This window comes from Erythrolamprus reginae, chromosome Z (assembly GCF_031021105.1).
Source record: "Erythrolamprus reginae isolate rEryReg1 chromosome Z, rEryReg1.hap1, whole genome shotgun sequence".
Lineage (NCBI taxonomy): Eukaryota > Metazoa > Chordata > Lepidosauria > Squamata > Dipsadidae > Erythrolamprus > Erythrolamprus reginae.
This window is the reverse complement of record NC_091963.1, coordinates 48,865,962-48,887,184: the sequence shown is the minus strand read 5'-3', so window position 1 is coordinate 48,887,184 and position 21,223 is coordinate 48,865,962. Positions and strand designations below refer to the sequence as shown.

Sequence of the window (21,223 nt, the reverse complement as noted above, 5' to 3'; positions counted from 1 at the left end):
ATTCAAAGTTACAATGGCACTGATCCTAAATGACTGAGGACCATTTTCACACTTCTAACCTTTGCAGCATCCCCACGGTTATGTGATCAAAATTCATCTTTTATGATTGTCAGACAAGCAAAGTCAATGGAGAAACAGATTCACCTAACAATCATGTTACTAACTTAACGACTGCAGTGATTCATTTAACAACTGGTGGCAAGAAATGTCATAAATTGGCGCAAAATTCACAACAAACGTCTTGCTTAGCTGCAGAAATTTTGGCTCAATTGTGATCATAAATCGAGAATTACCTGTAACAGATTTTGCAGGTTTTTTCCTTAACTGAAGACACAAAAATGTATCATCGTAAACACATAGTAAAGCATAAATTGTATTTATTTATATTTTATATTTTTAAATTGCCCATCTGCCTTTGAGAGAGGCTTTGGTAGTGTGCAAAATCCATATATGTGGAATGAAATACAGTTTCAACATCAAATAACCTTACCTTTTAAAAAGCAATTTGCACTTGTGATCTTATTTCTAAAGAGCCATCTTTGAAATCTGAAGTTTTAATGCACAATTCATAGTTAATGCTTTCTTAATAGGCTCAATATCTGTGTATGACACATAGAACTTATTTTTAATTTTAATTTTTCCAACATGCTTCATATATGTGAAATGCTTGTTTTAAAGCTTAAGAAGCTATCTTTTACCCTTTTAAAGCATCCAATAAATGCAGAGAAGGGCAGCTGGAATAATCAGTATTAAAATCTTGAGAAAAGAGTTTTACAGGAGATATAATAGTATTCTTCAAACACTTGCGAAAAAAATCTTACGGAACAAGGTTAAAATGTCTCTTGTTCTGTAATAATTATTAATTTAAATTATAGGAAGGCTGATTTTAATCAAAAATTACGGGAAAATGTTCTAACAATGAGTGCATTTCAACAATGAGAATAATTATGCAAAGAGATTATATAATTTCCCCCTTTCTTTGGATTTTTCCAAAAAATCTATCTGGGATTGTTTAATCTGGATTCCTGCACTGGGCAATTGGCTTTTTAATTCTCTATTATATGCTTTTGCCGATGTCTGTTGATGCCAAATCAGCCCTGAATTCTAAAGATATTTGCATGCATTTTGAATGATTGTATTAAAATTAATTTGGTCCTGACTACTATCTTATTCATTGCAAGTAGAAAGTATCATTTCAGCTGCAATGGTTACAAAGCACAGCTGCTTACAAAACCAAACTACTAGAAGAAAAAAAACAATATTTCTTAGAACAAAGGTAGCCTACAGAAATTGGATTAAAGTTAATTGTACTTGGAGTAGATGCTTTGAAGTCCATGTGTCCTAATTTAGTGTTTAATTTAAATCCCATACATTTCATTAGGATTTTTCCAAATGTCCAAGTCGTGATCCAGCTTAGTGAGTTATGGGGGAACCTATTAGGCTATGGAGGGTAAACTCCAAAATTCTTTATTTGTTTGTTTGTTTGTTTGTTTGTTTAGTCCAATACATAATACACATTGATGAGAATAGATATGTAGTAATATAACTAAAGAAACAAATAGAAGAAAAGATATAAAAGTATAGGTGAACAAATTTAAAAGGAAGAAAAGATAAATGAGATAAGGAGAGACAATTGGACAGGGGACGGAAGGCATACTGGTGCACTTATGCATGCCCCTTACTGACTTCTACGGAACCTGGAGAGGTCAATCGTGGATAGTCTAAGGGAAAAATGTGGGGGGTTAGGGGTTGACACTACTGAGTCAGGTAATGAGTTCCATGCTTCGACAACTTGGTTGCTGAAGTCATATTTTTTTACAGTCAAGTTTGGAGCGGTTAATATTAAGTTTGAATCTGTTGCGTGCTCTTGTGTTGTTGCGATTGAAGCTGAAGTAGTCATTGACAGGTAGAACGTTGCAGCATATGATTTTGTGGGCAATACTTAGATCGTGTTTTAGGCGTCGTAGTTCTAAGCTTTCAAGACCAACGATTGATAGTCTGCTTTCGTAGGGTATTCTGTTTCGAGTGGAGGAGTGAAGGGCTCTTCTGGTGAAGTATCTTTGGACATTTTCAAGGGTGTTGATGTCCGAGATGTGGTATGGGTTCCAGACAGATGAACTGTATTCAAGGATGGGTCTGGCAAAAGTTTTGTAGGCTCTGGTGAATAGTGTGAGATTGCCGGAGCAGAAGCTACGTAGGATCAGGTTAACAACTCCAGAAGCCTTTTTGGCGATATTGTTGCAGTGGGCTTTGGCACTTAGATCATTTGATATTAGTATTCCAAGGTCTTTTACTGAGAGGGGGTTGGCTGTGAGATTTTGTTTATTCAGTTTATATATGAGGTTCGGATTCTTTTTGCCGATGTGGAGGGTAGAACATTTGCTGGTTGATATTTGAAGTTGCCAGGTGTTAGACCAATCTGAGACAAAGTCAAGGTCTTTTTGGAGAGTAGATGTGTTGTCCGTGGTGTTGAAAAGTTTTACATCGTCGGCGAAAAGAACACAGTTGTTTGTAATATGATCGCAGAGGTCGTTGATGTAGAGAATGAATAGAGTAGGTCCTAGTACGCTGCCTTGGGGAAATGCCACTTTTAACTGGGATGGGGTGGAAATGGCACTTCCAATTTTGACAACTTGTTGCCTGTTTGACAGGAATGCTGTAATCCAGCTGTGGAGGAATCCTGAAATGCCATAGGATTTAGGTTTTAGGAGTAGTTTGTCATGGATCACTGAATCGAAGGCTTTGCAAAAGTTAATATAAATTGCATCAATGGATTTTCCTTGATCAAGGTGGGTAGTCCATACATTTTTGTAGTGAAGTAGTTGAAGGTTACAGGATAATTTCTTTCTGAATCCAAATTGTTTGTTAGAGATTAGGTTATTAGATTCTAAGTAAAGAGTGATTGATTGATTGATTTATAATTGATTCCATGACTTTACATGAGATGCAGCATAGTGAAATTGGTCTGTAATTGTCAACGAGAGAAGGGTCTCCTTTTTTGAAGATGGGGATGACTACTGCTTTTGACCATAGCTTGGGGAGTGTGCTGGTCCTGAAGGAATTTTGAAAGATGATGCTTAGTGCTTCGGCTATAGTAGAAGAAAGTTTTTTTAGGAAGTATGCGCAAAGACCACCTGGTCTGTCGTGGTTTGTGAGTGATTAAAGTCCGTTAAGGCCTTAACCCCGCGGAGGCAATAGATAGAATCCTTATTCATTTGTTCAAACAAGATATATTTTTATTATAAAAAACAGAAAATAAAACATGTCTCGAGGGAAAACATAACAAATACGTCTTCACATGATGGAGGATAGAAAAGAGAATGGAGAATGATGAAGAAGAAGGAGGTAGTGATGTGAGATTTGGCAGGATATTACATCATAATAGGAGGATCTTAGTAAGGCACACACACTTAACTCTTTAATTACTAAATGTCTCTGGGGCTGGCAATTTTTCAGCCTGACATGGTCCGACTGATAGAGAAGGTTTGAGGTCTTGGATTGCTTTTTCAACACAGTCTATAGTGAAGTCTACTTGGGTTAGGTCATTGAGAGAGTTTGATGTGCGATTTGTGAGCCATTACTATTAACGAAGACAGAGCCAAAGAAAGAGTTGAGGCGGTTAGCTTTGGATGGATCATCATGATATTCTTTGTTGTTGAGTCCAACAAGAGGTGGAATAGGTCTAGAGTCTTTGAGTTTGTTGTTGACAAAGTTGTAGAAGGCTCGGTTAGATTTGGTGTGAAGGAGATTTTCCTCTTGTTTGCTGTGGTAGTTGAGACATTCTGCTTTTATTTGTTGGCAAATGCTTTTGTAGCGTCTTTTGAACTTGGTTATTTGGCCTTTTTAATTTTTACGACAGAGAGATCTTTTTTTGGCTTGTAGTTTCCTTATTGAGACATGTAAGTTATTTTTTGTTTTTCTTCTTGTTGAAGTTAGTGCTACATGTAGTCTGATAAGTCTTTTAACTTGTAGTAAGAATGTGTTGTAGAAATCATCAATAGTGTTGCAGTTAAAAAATATAGTTCGCCAGTCGAGAATTGAGAGATTGGCATCTATGAGTTCGTAGTTGGCTTTCCTAAAATTGTACTTAGGTGACACATTATACAGGTGAAAGTTATACTGGTGTAGATTGAGATTGAAGTTAATCATACTATGATCACTGTTTTATATGCAGACCATAGATTGCACCTTTGCTATTACAGAATATGAGGTCAAGACAGCTGTTAAGTCTAGTATTGTTTAATACTAATTGGTCAAGTCATGGCTGGTGATGGCATTGTATAACGTAGTGTGGATTGGTTCCATGCTGCATTCATTTAAAGTCCAGTTAATGTGAGGTAGGTTGAGGTCACCAAGGAAGATAATGGGGTAAGGGCAGGAGGTTGCCCATGTTAGCAGTGAGGTTAATTTGGTTGCATGAGTGATGTCGGAGTCAGGAGCTCTGTAGCATATTAAGAAGTGAAGTGTGGTATTGAGGGAAAGATCACATATAATGGTTTCTGGGAGGATAAGATCATGTGCAACTTGGATGTTTTTTAGATTGAGTTATTTTTTTATAGAATATGGCTACACCGCCTCCTCTGCGGGATTCACGGTTAGACCGAAGGACAAGGTAGTTACTTGATGTGATGATGGAGTCAGGATAGGATGTATTTAGCCATGTTTCACAGACAAAAATCAAATCAAATAAGTTGTTGTCTAGAAGGAGGAGGAATTCAGACAACTTGTTAATTATACTTCATGCATTGATTAGTTTATATTTGAGATTGAATTTGGGTTCTGGGTTGAAGTTGGGCTGAGTTGAGTTGAATTTAAATTGGAATGGATTGAGGTTGGATTGAACTGAGGAAGTAAGGGGCACACTTTCCTATTCTTGGTTGGAAGTACTAAGGATGACAATGTGTTGATGAGGGGTGGTGGGTTGGGAATACATATACAATAGAACCTTTGGTAACAACCATAATTCATTCCATAACTTTGGTGGCAACCCAATTTGATTGTGACCCAAACCTAATTTTGGAAATTTGGGGTTTACAAAAAAATGATACAGAAGGGGAAATTGACCACGGGGGGAGGGGGATTGAGATTTTTGGAGGGGCGGAACTCGACTTGGTCATGATCAGAAGCATTCATGACCAGAGGTTCTACTATATTCAGAATATATATACTACATTCCATACAGGCTGCACTTCTTCAGAATAAAAGTATGTTTCTCAAAATTACTTTGATACAGATTGATAATTTGAATGAATATTGTACCTTGAACAATATCCAAGGTATTTTGGTTCATCACAAGCTTTATATGGAGAATAGGCAGGCAATCACAAAAATATAAAGCGATTAAAAAGAGTTCTAACTTGAGTTGTTCAAATAAAAAAAAACAAAAAACAACAATTAGAAACAAAAGTAATAGAAAATGAACATATTGTGTTCTTTAAATAACCAGGTGTTCTTTTCTTCCTGAAGGCAGTCAAGCCTATGAATAAAAGGTTGTTTTAAGTTAACTGAATTTTGCAAATCTGTTTTATCCCATAGCAAATAAAATTCTAACATTGCAACAGAAACAGAATCATTTCATCTTTCTATGTGGCTGGGTTGTTCTAACCTTATCACTATGTCTTAATATGAAACTCAACAGTAATACAGACTATTTCTATTTCATAGGTTATGCAAAGAATTATCAACTATCTTTGATCAGAATGTTCATAGCACTTATGTGAAGAATTTATTATAAAAGAAAGTTTAATGAATCTCTGAGCAGTGATATGTCTGTAGCTGAAATAAATAAACAGTGTGATGTATGATATTACCAGAAAGAAACTTGGATTTTTATATCCTTTTACTGTATTCTAAATCTATTTAAGGCCCATGGATAGATTTAAGGCTATTTAATGGATCAGTTTCAGAAGTGTGTAGCAGTCAAAATTCTAGATAGATCATTTGGAACAAAGTTCCCATATATATGTCAAAGTTTACTCCATATTGTATAAAATATTGTAGATAAAACCTATTGCGGGCAGGTGGCCTTGTTTTGTACGACAACTGTCTTCAACTTTCCCGACTTTGTGGACCAGTGGGGGGGGGAGGTGTAAAGGGGATGGTTTGGTGTAAGCAATAGGTGTACAAGCATGCACGCACAGCTTCATTTGCTAAAGAGGTGGGAACGTGCACCTGCTGTTTGCACAAATTAAGCTACGTGCTCAAGTTGAGCAACATGGGTGCTTACCTGCTGCTTCTGCGGCTCAATTCTGAATGGGCTACAGCTCAGAAGTTGGGGACCTTTGCTGTAAGAGCAGAGAAAAATGGCTCATTTTTCACAAAAATGGGTCTGGTTTTGCCATCCCCCAGTACCCAGGGGCTCCCTGCAGGCTCTCCAGACCCTTTGCCAACCCAATTTTTCACAAAATGGGACTGTTTTTGTCTTCTAATTACCCCATCTAGGATGACTAGAAGTGGAATTCTGGGAGTTGAAGTCCACTAGTCTTAAATCTGGCAAGTTTAAGACTTGTGGACTTCGACTCTCATTCCTGAGGTAGCATGACTGGAGGAGGAATTCTGGGAGTTGAAGTCCACTAGTCTTAAAACTGTCAAGTTTGAAGATCCCTGGGTTCGGGATTAGGGATGCAAGGCAGTGGTGGGCAGCACCCGGTGCACCAGGTGCGCAGTTCCAGTAGGTCTCATCCGGTGCTTTTCAATGGTTTTTTACTTCCGTGCATGTTTGGAATTAAAGAGATGGAAATCACCCAAATCTCTCATGCACGAGCATCCCTGCGTGAACAAGATTTGGGCAAAACTGCCCAAATCTCACTCATGTGAGGACACTCATGTGAGATTTTGGTTGCTGTGCATGCACAGCAGCTGAATCTCATGTGAGCGTGTGTGCCCGGAGCACACTGTGGGCACCGGTGACTGGCAGCCCATCACTGGTGCAAGGGTATTCAACCTTGGCAAGTTTAAGAGTTGCGGACTTCAACTCCCATTCCTGAGCTAGCATGACTGGAGAAGGAATTCTGGGAGCTGAAGTCGACAAATGTTAAGTTCAAGTTCTAACTTCAAGTTTGAAGTTAGAAGAAGTGTACATGGTTATAAAAAGTATACATGCTTGTAAAAAGTATTCTGCTACACTGGTATTTTATTAAATGATATATTACTGAACCATTTGGTTCAGAATACTTTTTTCCTTGTTTTCCACCTCTAAAATTTAGGGGTGTCTTATACTCTGGTGCGTCTTATACTCCAAAAATACGGTAATTTAGTGGATGAAATTGTTCATTAGTTGCAATTATTTTTACAAATATGATTTAAGTAATAATTAACATCATCAATTACATGTAGCTATTCGTTCATTCTTAATTTAATCTACAAGTCACAGTATCATACTTGGTAGCAGAAAAGGAAGTCAAACTTCAAAGTAGGAAATATTTATTTGTTTGTTTGTTTGTTTGTTTGTTTATTTAGACTCGGGGCAGCTCACAGCATACAATAAGACAATTTATAACAAATCTAATAAATTTAAAAAACATTTTAAAAACCCCATTATTAAACCAGACATACACACCGTACATAAATTATATAGGCCCGGGGGAGTGAGGGGGAATGCTTTAATTCCCCCATACGTAATGTATAGGACTCACAGTTTTAGAACTATAACATTATACAGTAGTTTATGCTGTGCTCTTTTTTTATGTACAACTGAAAAATATGCTGCTAGTTTATAATTTCAACATATACTGCTCAAAAAAATAAAGGGAACATTCAAATAACACATCCTAGATCTGAATGAATGAAATATTCTCATTGAATATTTCATTTGTACAACAACAGCATGTAAAATTGACTGTCAATCAGTGTTGCTTCCTAAATGGACAATTTGATTTCACAGAAGTTTGATTTACTTGAAGTTATATTCTGTTTTTTAAGTGTATATTTTATTTTTTAAGCAGTGTATATTTTATTTGTTATTATTTTATTCTATAATTTCTTGAGACTTTTTAACTGTACTGGTCTTTGCCTGTAATAAATATTTGCCTGACAGAGGCAAATTAGGAAATTAAAACTCTTCAATGCTATTTTAATAACTCTGCTATCTTGCCTTACCTCTGCTATCAGAACCATCCGAAATTGAAAATGAATGAATGAATGAATGTCCAGCCAGGACTGAGAGGAATTCTGCCTAATTAAAAAGGGAGAAATATCAGAAATTCCTAAATCGGCATTTCAAAAAAAGAAAATTAAGGGACATCTAGGCCATGATCAAATAGTGTCTGAAAATTATGTCATTAAGTTCAATCCAACTTAGATACCAATCAAAAATAGCAATTCTTTTTTCTTTTTCCATCCTCCAATTGATTCTTTACTTTATGTTTTATAGACTTGAAAAAATATTTCTATGTCTTTTGTCCTAAAAAATCTGTTATTAGGACCTTTGAAACTTCTCTATGTTTTCTATTAATAGAAAATATTTATTTTTGGAAATTGATTAAATCTTAATCTTAAAAACATTTGCAATAATGATTACCTTCAAGAATAGATCTTAAAAAGTCTTCCTGAAGCCTTACCAGATAAAATGGTAGACTAATTGTAAGCCAGTGATGGGCTCCTACGGGTACAGTCAGGTACACAGAACCGGTAGAATATTTTTGAATTTTTTTCTCTTTTTTCCCTTCTGAGCTCTGGGTATGTTTTTTCCTATTGCAGTAAATGAGGTTGAATATGTATAATTTTAGAACAGCTGTGCATGCCTGTGTGTGTGTGTACATACACATACAGTTTATATAGTAGATAATGTATATTTTTGTTTGCCTGTGTTTAATATGTATGCACACATAAAACATATATATAATGAATTGAATAGTATATTTTGGATGTTTAGTAATAGTAAATAGATAAAGAAATGTTATCTCTTTGAAGTGAGGAGAGGCCAGGCACCCTAACCCAAACCCTTGACGTGAGTGACATCAAGTTGGCCATCTTTAAGCCAGTCACATGACCTTTAAGCCACCCCCTGGTCACATGATCCATCAAGCCACTCCCACCTGGTCACATGGCTGGCAAGCCACACCTACAAAATAAGCCATGCCTACAGTGTGATACTAAAAAATTTTGCAGCCTTCACTGTTGTAAATCATACTGGTTATATGTGCATTAGCATTTTAATAACAATTATTTAAGTCCCATTACAGCAAACTAATATTTAATATTATTAATGATTCAACTGAATGATTTGGAGGAATAAAAAATGAAGGGGTATATATATATATGTTTATATATAGCACTTTTGTTTATGTTTCATCTTCAGAAGTTTTGATAAATGGAGAAAAAGTTTGGATTCACCATCTAATGGTTATGCTAGTTTGTTAAATTTTGTTAAGTTAGATACACTGCAACTTGAGATGGAATAATTATGTTTAATGCATATATTTAAAAAGTCAGTACTTTTAATTTAAATCTTATTGAATGGAAATACGTTGGTCACATTTTAAAATATTTTAGTTTTGCATTCTGACAACACTTTTTCTCTCTCTCTCTTTCTAGAGAAATCCCAGACCTATAGCTCACCAATTCCAACAGAATTTGGATTACTATAAAGCATGTGGAGCTGACTTAATGAATAAAACTCGGTAATCATGCTTTGTATGTTATCTGTAAAAGTGCTTTGTCAATAATTCTAATGAATATTTCAAATATATTTTATGTATATTAAGAGCCAGTAACACCAAAACTGGTACCTAATTATTCAATGATGGTAAGAAATATTAGAATAATTTTCTCAATCTTAGAAAACTGAGTTGACACAATAAAGACTTTGTCTATTGTCACACTTATATTGCTCTAAAACTTAATCAAATAGACTTGATAGGGGCTATTCCATAACTAAAACTCAAGTGTCAAGCAGGCCACTTTATTTGTCATAGCCAATTGTAAACAGCATTCAAATTAACATGGAAAATTCTTTTTCAGTTACAGTCATACCTCGTCTTACGAACCTAATTGGTTCCAGGGGGAGGTTCGTAAGACGAAAGGTTCGTAAGACGAAACATTGTTTCCCATAGGAAACAATGTAAAGTCAATTAATCCGTGCAACCAAAAAAAAACCCCGCAAAAAAACACTGCCGCCCGGCTGTCACCTTTTAAAACAGCCTGGGGGCTTCTTAGCAACCTCCCGAACGCCGAACACCAAACTCAAACTTCCGGGTTCGGCATTTGGGAGGCCGCCGAGAAGCCGAACGCCAAACCCGAACTTACGTGTTCGGCGTTCAGAGGCTGCTGGAAAGCCGCCCGGCTGTTTTAAAAGGTGACAGCTGGGCTGGGGGGCTCCCCAGCAACCTCCCGAACCCCGAACTTTTGCCGAACTTCCAGGTTCGGGGTTCGGGAGGTGGCTGGGGGGCTGTCACCTTTTAAAACAGCCGGGCAGCTTTCCAGCAGCCTCCCGAAGCCGAACGCCAAACCCGAACTTCTGCATTCGGCGTTCGGAGGCTGCTGGAAAGCCGCCCGGCTGTTTTAAAAGGTGACAGCCGGGCTGGGGGGCTCCCCAGCAACCTCCCGAACCCGGAAGTTCGGCAAAAGTTCGGGGTTCGGGAGGTTGCTGGGGAGCCCCCCAGGCCGGCTGTCACCTTGTAAAACAGCCAGGCGGCTTTCCAGCAGCCTCCCGAAGCCGAACGCCAAACCCGAACTTCCGCGTTCGGCTTCGGGACGCTGCTGGAAAGCCGCCCGACTGTTTTAAAAGGTGACAGCCGGGCTGGGGGGCTCCCCAGCAACCTCCCGAACCCGGAAGTTCGGCAAAAATTCGGGGTTCGGGAGGTTTCTGGGAAGCCCCCCAGCCTGGCTGTCACCTTTTAAAACAGCCGGGCGGCTTTCCAGCAGCCTCCCGAAGCCGAACGCCAAACCCGAACTTCCGCATTTAGCATTCGGAGGCTGCTGGAAAGCCACCCGGCTGTTTTAAAAGGTGACAGCCTGGCTGGGGGGCTCCCCAGCAACCTCCCGAACCCGGAAGTTCGGCAAAAGTTCGGGGTTCGGGAGGTTGCTGGGGAGCCCCCCAGCCCGGCTGTCACCTTTTAAAACAACCGGGCTGTCACTGATGAAGTGGACAAGGCCATTGGAGCTGTGAGTTCCGCCACCTGTTTACTGGATCCGTGTCCCTCCTGGTTGGTTTCGGCCAGCAGGGAGGTGACACGGAGCTGAGCCCAGGAGATTACCAACGCTTCCTTGGGGAGGGGAGTTTTTCCAACACTCTATAAAGAAGCGCTCGTGCGCCCCCTCCTCAAGAAGCCTTCCCTGGACCCAGCCGTACTTAATAACTATCGTCCAGTCTCCAACCTTCCTTTTATGAGGAAGGTTGTTGAGAAGGTGGTGGCACTCCAGCTCCAACGGTCCTTGGAAGAAGCCGATTATCTAGGTCCCCAGCAGTCGGGTTTCAGGCCCGGTTACAGCACGGAAACTGCTTTGGTCGCGTTGATGGATGATCTCTGGCGGGCCCAGGACAGGGGTTTATCCTCTGTCCTGGTGCTCCTCGATGGCTTTCGATACCATTGACCATGGTATCCTTCTGCACCGGCTGGAGGGGTTGGGAGTGGGAGGCACTGTTCTTCAGTGGTTCTCCTCCTACCTCTCTGGCCGGTCGCAGTCGGTGTTAGTGGGGGGTCAGAGGTCGGCTCCGAGGTCTCTCCCTTGTGGGGTGCCTCAGGGGTCGGTCCTCTCCCCCCTGCTATTCAACATCTACATGAAACCACTGGGTGAGATCATCCAAGGACATGGCGTGAGGTATCATCAATATGCTGATGATACCCAGCTTTACATCTCCACCCCATGCCCAGTCAACGAAGTGGTGGAAGTGATGTGCCGGTGCCTGGAGGCTGTTGGGGCCTGGATGGGTGTCAACAGACTCAAACTCAACCCGGATAAGACGGAGTGGCTGTGGGTTTTGCCTCCCAAGGACAATCCCACCTGTCCGTCCATTACCCTGGGGGGGGAATTATTGACCTCCTCAGAGAGGGTCCGCAACTTGGGCGTCCTCCTCGATCCACAGCTCACATTAGAAAACCATCTCTCAGCTGTGGCGAGGGAGGCGTTTGCCCAGGTTCGCCTGTTGCACCAGTTGCGGCCCTATCTGGACCGGGACTCATTGCTCACAGTCACTCATGCCCTCATCACCTCGAGGTTCGACTACTGTAATGCTCTCTACATGGGGCTACCTTTGAAAAGTGTTCGGAAACTTCAGATCGTGCAAAATGCAGCTGCGAGAGCAGTCATGGGCTTACCTAGGTATGCCCATGTTTCACCATCACTCCGCAGTCTGCATTGGCTGCCGATCAATTTCCGGTCACAATTCAAAGTGTTGGTTATGACCTTTAAAGCCCTTCATGGCATTGGACCAGAATATCTCCGAGACCGCCTCCTGCCGCACGAATCCCAGCGACCGATTAGGTCCCACAGAGTGGGCCTTCTCTGGGTCCCGTCAACTAAACAATGTCGGTTGGCGGGCCCCAGGGGAAGAGCCTTCTCTGTGGCGGCACCGACTCTCTGGAACCAACTCCCCCCGGAGATTAGAACTGCCCCTACTCTTCCTGCCTTCCGTAAACTCCTTAAAACCCACGTTTGCCATCAGGCATGGGGAAATTAAACATCTCCCCTGGGCACGTTTAATTTATACATGGTATGCTTGTGTGTGTGTCTGTTAGTATATGGGGTTTTTTAAATCTTTAAATATTTTAATTAATTGGATTATTTATGATTTGTTGCACTTGTGAGCCACCCCGAGTCTTCGGAGAGGGGCGGCATACAAATCCAAATAATAAATAAATAAATAAAATCTCTCTCACAGAGCCTAGAGCTTTGAGACTCTCTTCCTAGTAAGACTCTCTCTGATATCTCTCTGATTCTATGCTGGTTTGTCTATACGACTATTTCATTGTAAGGATTACTGTGTATAGTAAAAGCTATATGTTCTAATGTTGGTCTGTTTATGTAATGAGTAAGGCTTACATTGTATATGTATTGAGAATATTGATTGCTGTATTTGTGAACGACTAGGACTGTTACTGACTACGATGTTTGTCTAATGTAAATAATATTTATACATTTAATATATATAGTCTGGTCATTTGAAGTACTGCTCATATGTCTGGGATATTAGCTGGATATTCTACCTCCATGTTTTCCTCTGTGCATTCTGTGTAACTCTTAAGGATAGCACAGCTTACTTTTTAACACCTAACAATCTTAAATTTATGTTTTAGAACATTCAAAACTAGCATAAAGATAGAACTTCATTTTTTAAAGGATCTATATTATGGGCCTTGTTAAATTTGTGTATAGCAGGATGGTTGCTATTTATGTCAAGGGCATTGCAAGTTAAGAGTATGTACACAAAAAGTTAATTATTTTACAAGAGAAAGGGGATCATTATGAACAAATTACCTCTAATTGTAATGATGTACAGCCAGCTTATAAAACAATGTGAATACTTTCCCCTAGCATCCTTCTTTATTAGGAGGAAGAGAGAGTTTGAGTGATCTGAAGATTGTTTTGGAGTGTAAACTGGAGACAAGCAGTGTGAACCTTTCTAGATATTATTGTTAATGGCAACAACAAAAATGTTGAAAGCACTAATTTTCACTCTTAATTTAACTGGGTTTTGATTATAGAAAGGCAAAACCTATTTTTATTATCTGCTTTTAACAATATGATCACTAGGTCACTACTTTGGGGGGGATAAAGAGAGGAAATGGACAGGCTCCTCAATGTTGTCAGTAGAACCATGCTTCAGTTAGATCCTTGCCCTGGCTGGTTGGTGAAAGCCTCCAGGACAGCGACTAGTAGGTAGATAAAAGTAGTGATTAACTTCTCACTGCAGGTATATTCCCGGAGCCTTTTTACGAGGTCCTGGTTCATCTTCTCCTTAAAAAAATAATCATTTGATTCCACCTTCGTCAATAGTTATCCTGGATTAGGAATTTCTCTGTTCAGTCATTCATATCCTAGTCAGCTTAGATTTGGACTTCTGCATTCATTTTACATGGGCTACCCTTGAAGAGCATTTTGAAGCTTTAACTGGTGCAGGGTGTAATGATGTGGGAAGTTTTACGGCCCCTAGTGTGGCCTATGATACCCCATTGCTCTGTGAAATTATCTGATTACCGGTTTGCTCACATGAGCAATTCAAGGTGCTGGTTATTATTTTTAATGCTACAAAGCATGGACCTAGGTTACTTGAAGAACTCTCTCACCCTGATGCGACTGACCTGTCCCACCTGCACTAGCAGAAGGGGCATACTGCAGTTGCAGTCAGTCAAGGAATTTCAGCAAGATCACACAAAGTGTTAGTGACACTTTATAATGCTTTGGTAAGAGTACATTTGGAATAGCATCCAATTTTGGTCACCACCATATAAAAAAGATGTTGAGACTCTCTTAGAAAGAGTGCAAAGAAGAGCAAAAAAGATGATTAGGGGACTGGAGGCTAAAACATACAAAGAAAAGTTGCAGGAATTGGGTATGTCTAGTTTAATGAAAAGAAAGACTATAGGTGTAACGAAATTCCAATATGCCAGGGGCTGCCACTAAGAAATCAATCTATTCTCCAAAATACCTGAAGTCAAGATAAGAAGCAGTGGTTGGAAACTAATCAACTAAATAACTAATCTATAATTAAGGAAAATTTTCCCAACAATAATAATAATTATTATTACAATCATTACACTAATTAGACCCACAGAAGCTATGGGTGCTCCGTCATTGGAGGTTTTTAATAAGAGTTTGGGCAACCATTTGTCTGAAATGGTATAGGGTTTTCTGCTTGAGCAGGAGGTTAAATTAGAAGACCTGCAAGATCCTTTTCAACTTTTACTCTGTTATTTTGCCCAATTAAACATCTTACCTCCTGAGGTGAAATTGGCTCTCACCCTTCTGACCTTTGGCAAGAGCCTTAAAATTTGGTTCTAATAGGTGGCTTGGGACCCTAACAGGGCAGTATCACACTGGAAGTAGTTGATTAATTCACATACAATCCAGGGGTGGGTTCTAACTTACTTTGTGACTGGTTCACTTTCTCCCGTGCCACATGGCTGTGCGTGCATTGTACACTACATGGCTGCATGCACATGCGCAGTGCCAAAAATCAACAAAAAATCCCCCCCAAACCAAAAACAGTGCCAGAAACTCAGCTTCTGCGCATACGCAGAAGAAACAAATAAGCAAAAAATCCCCCTTCAATTCTTTTTACTTGTATTATATTTTCATTTTGTATTTTAAATATTTATCTTTGATGTTTTTAATGTTTGCATGATATAAGCTGCTCAGAGTCATTTTGAAATAAGATGGAGGGCAAATTGGCTGAGTGAATGAATGATCTACATTGTAAAATATCCCCAAGGAAGACAAGTTTGTTTTTTTCAGTAAATAAACTGTTCTTATGGAACAAAGTTCAATGTGACTTCCATAGGCTCCAGGGAATAAAACAATCTACCTCCCTAGAAATTATTAGTGTTACAAATAGAATAAATACTGCTTTATACTCTCTAGAATCATTATAAAATGTTCTTGGGGTGAGGAGGGTCCTTAATTACAACAAATCCATTTTGAAGTTTTCTGATTAGTTTGTTAGTGTCAATTAAACATGATATCAGCAGGTTTTTTTCTTTTTCAGTGTCAATGTAAAGGTTGCTCCTCTGAACATAAATAAGGTTTCCAGTAGCTTATTGAGTTTTGGTCGTAAGCTGATTTCCCCAGCAATGACTTCTAGCAATGCAACTCTTCCAGTTGCGGGTAGCAGGGGCAATGTTTCTTCTGAAGTCATGCCCACAAGGAGTACAGTAGAACTCCCTTCACCTCAGCAGCAAAGAATGATGAAATCTGAAAGTGTTCCAGTTCAGCTAAGCAAAGGTAAAAATATGCCACTCCTGTTTTTGAAAACCAAATTCTATGATAAACCAAGATAAAGAGCTTTCAGCATAATGTAGGATGGTGATATGAAATCTGCATATCAACCTGAACGTTACTTATCTTCACTTGCCACAACATCCTATCTGATATAATTTATTTGCCAGATTTTCCAACTGTTTCTCAATTTCAATTTCTTTGTTTTATTTCCTTTCTCCTAACAACTTTATTTGACTTTACCCAGTTTCTTTTGTTTGCAAATGCTGAATACACTCTTAGGTATGTATTTATTTTGTAAATCAGGGGCATCCAGGAAATTTCCTTTCAAAACTTATTTTTAAAAATATTGTTTGCTAATAGAAAATATGAAATGGAGAGGACTTCCAGGTGAGTCCAGCTGTATCAGACGCACGAAGACATTGCTCTGTCTTCGCGGTGTCTTTTTCCTCGCCGTAGGGCGCCAATTGCACTCTGTCGGAGCCCGAAGAGCTTGGCGTGGAATAGGGGTTCTCCTGGAGTCCCCGGGGTGGATCGCCGCTGCCCCAGGGGGCTAGGGACAACCCCGTGGCTATGACGATGAAGAACCGCATCCAGATGGCTGTCCGGGTGCGGCCATAGCAGCTGTCACGAAGGGAAGTCTACAAGCCATAAAGAAGTCTTCAAAGAGGCAGATCGATAAAAAAGAATAAAAAGCACTACAAGGTAATCTTTTGGTATTGTTTCTAAACTGTATAAGAGAAAGAAGATCTTAAAGTTAAAGGCGAAATATAAACAAAGTGAAGAAATGAAAGTGATATCCATCCGCGCAAGAAGAGGACGACCGGAACTACTTCCTTTTGTTAAGCCTGATTGAGTTAAAAAAAAAAAGGAAGAAGAGTTACGGTGATTTTTATATTCTTTTTCATACTATTTTATTATATCTATTAGGTGTTGGCTATTATATTGATAATTTGGAAGAACATATAGATCGGACTATTTTTAACGAATTGAATAAACTCCAGAATGAACAAATGAATAAATGAACTGAATAAATGAATTGAATAACGATCCACAAATAGTTTTTTATGAATTTTTGATAACTTTGAATTTTTGAATTTTAATCTTACTATATCTTTTTTAAAATTTTATTTGGACTTAATTTTAAGGATTTTTTAACGAGAAAACAATAAGGACTGTTTTATTTCTTTGATATCAGAGGCATAAGGATTTCCATCTCTACTTTTTAAGAAGAAAGAAATAGACTTATTTTTCTGAAATTTGAACTTTATAAATGCTATACTAGATATTGATTTGAAGTTTTCATTTTTGGACATCGATATTAAAATAAAATTGTTCTTTTTCTCTTTTTAAACAACTTTTTTCACCTTTTACTGGTATTTTGACAATTTTGGTTTGCTTTTTTACATAAATCCTCTGCCTTTTTTCCAGCAATATTGTTCAAAATATATTTTTATATTTTTTACTTTTTAAAAATTTTTACATATATATTTTTGAGATTAAATAATTTCATAGTTTTTCCCTTTCCCTTTTTTCTTTTTTTTATAATCCTTGAATTCCCTTCTTACTCTTCCCCCCTTTTTTTCCTTTATTAGTTAATTTGAAACATAATATGTGCTAGAAATATTATTTTTTCCCCTTCTTTACCTGGTCCCCTTTTATAACTTTAGATTTGATATTTGAAAGATTGATCTTCCTTTCTTCTTTTTAAGAGATGTGTGTGTGTGTGTGTGTGTGTGTGTGTCACATGGTTTTTTTGTTTTTGTTTTTGCTGAATTTGAAAATTAAGGGAGACTAGGATCGATCTATTTCGGCCTTATTTTGGCCTCATCAGCTAGCCATACCCACTGGGACTATATATATTCCTGTGTTCCTTTCGTTTTAGTACTAATAAAATCATAACCTTTTTTTATTTTTCCACTAATATTTTCTTTTTCTTTTTTTCTTTCTCTTTCTGTTCTTTCTTTCTATTTTTTGCCTTTTTACTTATCTTTTTCCTTTTTCCCTTTTCCCTCCTATATTGTTCATAAAGTTAAATTGATATTCTTTACATCTTTTTTTAAATTTTGCACATTTTGTAGTAGCCATTATATTAAAATTTAATTATTAACTATAAACAATAAGTGATTGTTTTAAGAACTGTATAATAAGTTTTAAAGTTTCAGAGATATGAAAGGTTCATACAGGGCACAAAGCGTGACTTCGGTGACAACAACAACAACTCGAAAACAAACAGCTACTCCAACTCCCATATTTTATAAAATTCTGTTTCAGCTTGGTTATTTAAGCGTTTTGTCATCATATCTTATTGCATTAGCAGAATCTCGCCTGTCCCCTCTGTTTAGGGTGACCCGCTCCCTTCTTAACCAGGGGGGAGTTGGGGAGCCCTTGCAGAGCAGTGCCAAGGATTTTAACACATTTTTTCGCTGATAAAGTCGCTCGGATCTGGGCGGATCTCGACTCCGATTGGATAATAGAGTTGACTGACAATGAGTCAGTCGAGGTGACTGGGGCCCATACTTGTCCATCTGTCTGGGAAGAGTTTGATCTGGTGACACTTGATGAAGTGGACAAGGCCATTGAAGCTGGGAGTTTCGCCACCTATTTACTGGATCCGTATCCCTCCTGGCTGGTTTCGGCCAGCAGGGAGGTGACACGGAGCTGGGTCTACGAAATTATCAATGCTTCTCTGGGGAGGGGGTCCTTCCCGGTTCCCTACAAGGAGGCACTTAACATCAGTGCTACCCGACAGGAATATGGGGAAAGGGGGGTTAGGGGGAAGGGGGGCCTTACAGAGATTCTCCCCCAGAAGCAACACAGACACCCCCTTTATGGCCTCCCCCCCGCGACAGGAGAGGGAGGAAGGAATGGGGCGAAAATAAGGGGAAAAATCCTCACCACACAGCTGAAATGCGAGTCTTAGCCACTCTGTGTCAATGGTAGCAAGAGGGCGGGGGAAATGTTAAGCAAAAGGTTACCCCCCTTCACCATTAAAGAGAGTTTTCCTCACCTTGGTGGATGTAGGCAGGCTGCTGAGGGAGGGGCTCCACCAACACACAAGGCCCTTCCAGACCAATCGGCTAGCTTAGTTGCTGCAATAGAAATTCCTTCCCCAATCATATGTGCTTGGCTAACAGCCGTCAGGGAGAAGTAAGCCAGAATTTCCAATAAGCTGATGATGGTTAAAGGATAAGACCAAAGCCTGAAGTTTGATGAAGAAGAAGCACACATCCTGTTTGTCACGGACTGAATCAAAGAAGGGTAACAATGGGGGTCAATCCTTTTTATACTCGTGATTCAGTTCTACATGTCACTGGGTGGTGTTAACCCACTCACTTGCAACCTAGCTCCCCCTTCCTTGGAGAAGAGGCATATGGGGTAAGGCTTTAGGAAAACTTTCAAAGATCTTTTTCTTTTGTTTAGAGTTGAAGATAAACTCTCCCAATAAAGACTTTTCAAACTTGTCATTCTAAATGTGTCTAATAATTTTAACATCCTTTCCTCCAAGAAACCGGTTTACTCAGTTTGTTTTTATCAACAGTTGTCAGATTTGCTTTCGATAGCTGTTTTCCACTCACTCTATCTTTCCTGGAAGTCTTACATCATATAGGCATAATTTATAATTTGGTGTGTTTATAATCTCTAGGACTAAAATTGTAGAAAATGTTATATTTTTTTTTAGAAAAAGTTTATTAAATTTGAAATATTAAACGGGGTGGGAAGGGAGGGGTCAGTGGAGTCAAAAGGGTAAGAAAACATAAACATTACATGATAGTAGAACAGGTCTTATCCTATACAAAAAGTTATCTATATCTTTAAACAGTTATATTATACTCGTGATTACATTACATAACAAAAGGTATAGAATATGTGTACATAAAATATAATAGTAAATATATAGAATACATGTATAAAAAACAAAGGGAAAGAGAAGAATTAGGGGAAATGGGAGAGATTAAAAAAAGGAAGTAAAAAGAGGATGTAAATAGAAGGAGGTTGGGGGGATGAAGGGAGGGGTGGGGAAAATGCGGATTCGCAGACGTTTTCAGGAAATGCGACAACGTGCTATAATAGAGTAGTGGGAGTATATGATAAGGAATAAAGTAGTCAAATATAGAGTTGAGTTGGTGGGACATGCTTATATTGTAACATAGTTTAATTGTTGTTTCGAAGTAGTTAGAGAATATCTAAAAGGAGTATGTTGCAAGAGTCTGTCTTCAAGGTCAGATTAGTTATAGTTGGTATTTGGTCTTATTATGTTAGTAATTAGTAGTTTCATTTAGAACGGTAGAAGAGGAGGTGAATTTATTATTTTTAAGAAATAATGGATACGTATTTTTTTGCTGCAATCTATTGATACCATTTTTCCCATATCTTGTAGAAATCTGAATCTTTTTTATTTGGGATTTCCATAGTAATTTTGGTCATCTCCGCACATTCCATAATTTTAGTGATAGTCATTAAAATCGAAGAGTGTATGAGATTCTAGCTGCCGTTAAGATCTGAAAGGTGAGGTATCTTTCTTCTCGGTGAGTTTCTGTCTGAATATGCCTAAAAGAAATAGTTCTGGTTTAAGTGCTACGTTGTTTGATATGACTTGGACTATAAGATTTTTAATTTCCTTCCAAAAAATTTTGGCGCTAGAGCAGGTCCACCATAGGTCGTAATAGGTCCCTGTCTTAGTTTTACATTTCCAGCATTTGGGGGATAAATTCGAGAACATTCTAGACAATCTAGCTGGAGGTTGGTGCCATTGATAGAACATTTAGATAGAACGAGTCTGCAGAGAGGGGTGGCATACAAATCTAATAAATAAATAAATTTTCAGTTGATTTTCTTTATAAGATGTTGCTAACATCATTTTGTAGTTTACAGTCCACGTTTTTTCCCATTCTATTAGGTTAATCGTATAGCCAAAATTCTGGGCCCAGGCAATCATGCATCCTTTGACTTGTTCTTCTTCCACATTATCCTGCATTAATGAATAATTGTATAGTTTAGAAATCATTTTTGCACTTGGGCTAAAGAGAATTAAGTCTATTGTGTTATTTTTTTTGGAAACCAAATCTTTTTTTTATTCATTATATTTGGAATTGATTTGTAAATAAGTTAGCCAGTCCAGATTTATCCCTATGTCTTGTAAGTGTTAACTTGTCAGCACAATATCATTTTCATCTAATAATTGTTGGTATATTGGTATTTTAGAAGGGGAGAAAAGATTAGGGTAAATAATTGATTTGTTCGGAGATATCCATTTTGGTACAGAATGGTAATGATTTCTTTTTATAAGTTGCCAGGTTGTTATTAAAGTTTTGCTTAAATAATGGTAGGTCAAAGCCTTCAAGGGTTA

At 38.6% G+C, this 21,223-nt stretch overlaps 1 protein-coding gene across 4 annotated transcripts in view; it reads left to right on the top strand.

The window, feature by feature from the left end:
- TBC1D5 (TBC1 domain family member 5) overlaps positions 1-21,223 on the top strand; it is a 584,043-nt gene that overhangs the window by 518,519 nt on the left and 44,301 nt on the right. For all 4 annotated transcript variants that reach the window (XM_070727730.1, XM_070727732.1, XM_070727729.1 and 1 more), the window contains 2 exons: positions 9,535-9,620; positions 15,644-15,879. In XM_070727730.1, coding sequence (XP_070583831.1) covers positions 9,535-9,620; positions 15,644-15,879 — 322 coding nt within the window. The remainder of the gene's footprint in view (positions 1-9,534; positions 9,621-15,643; positions 15,880-21,223) is intronic.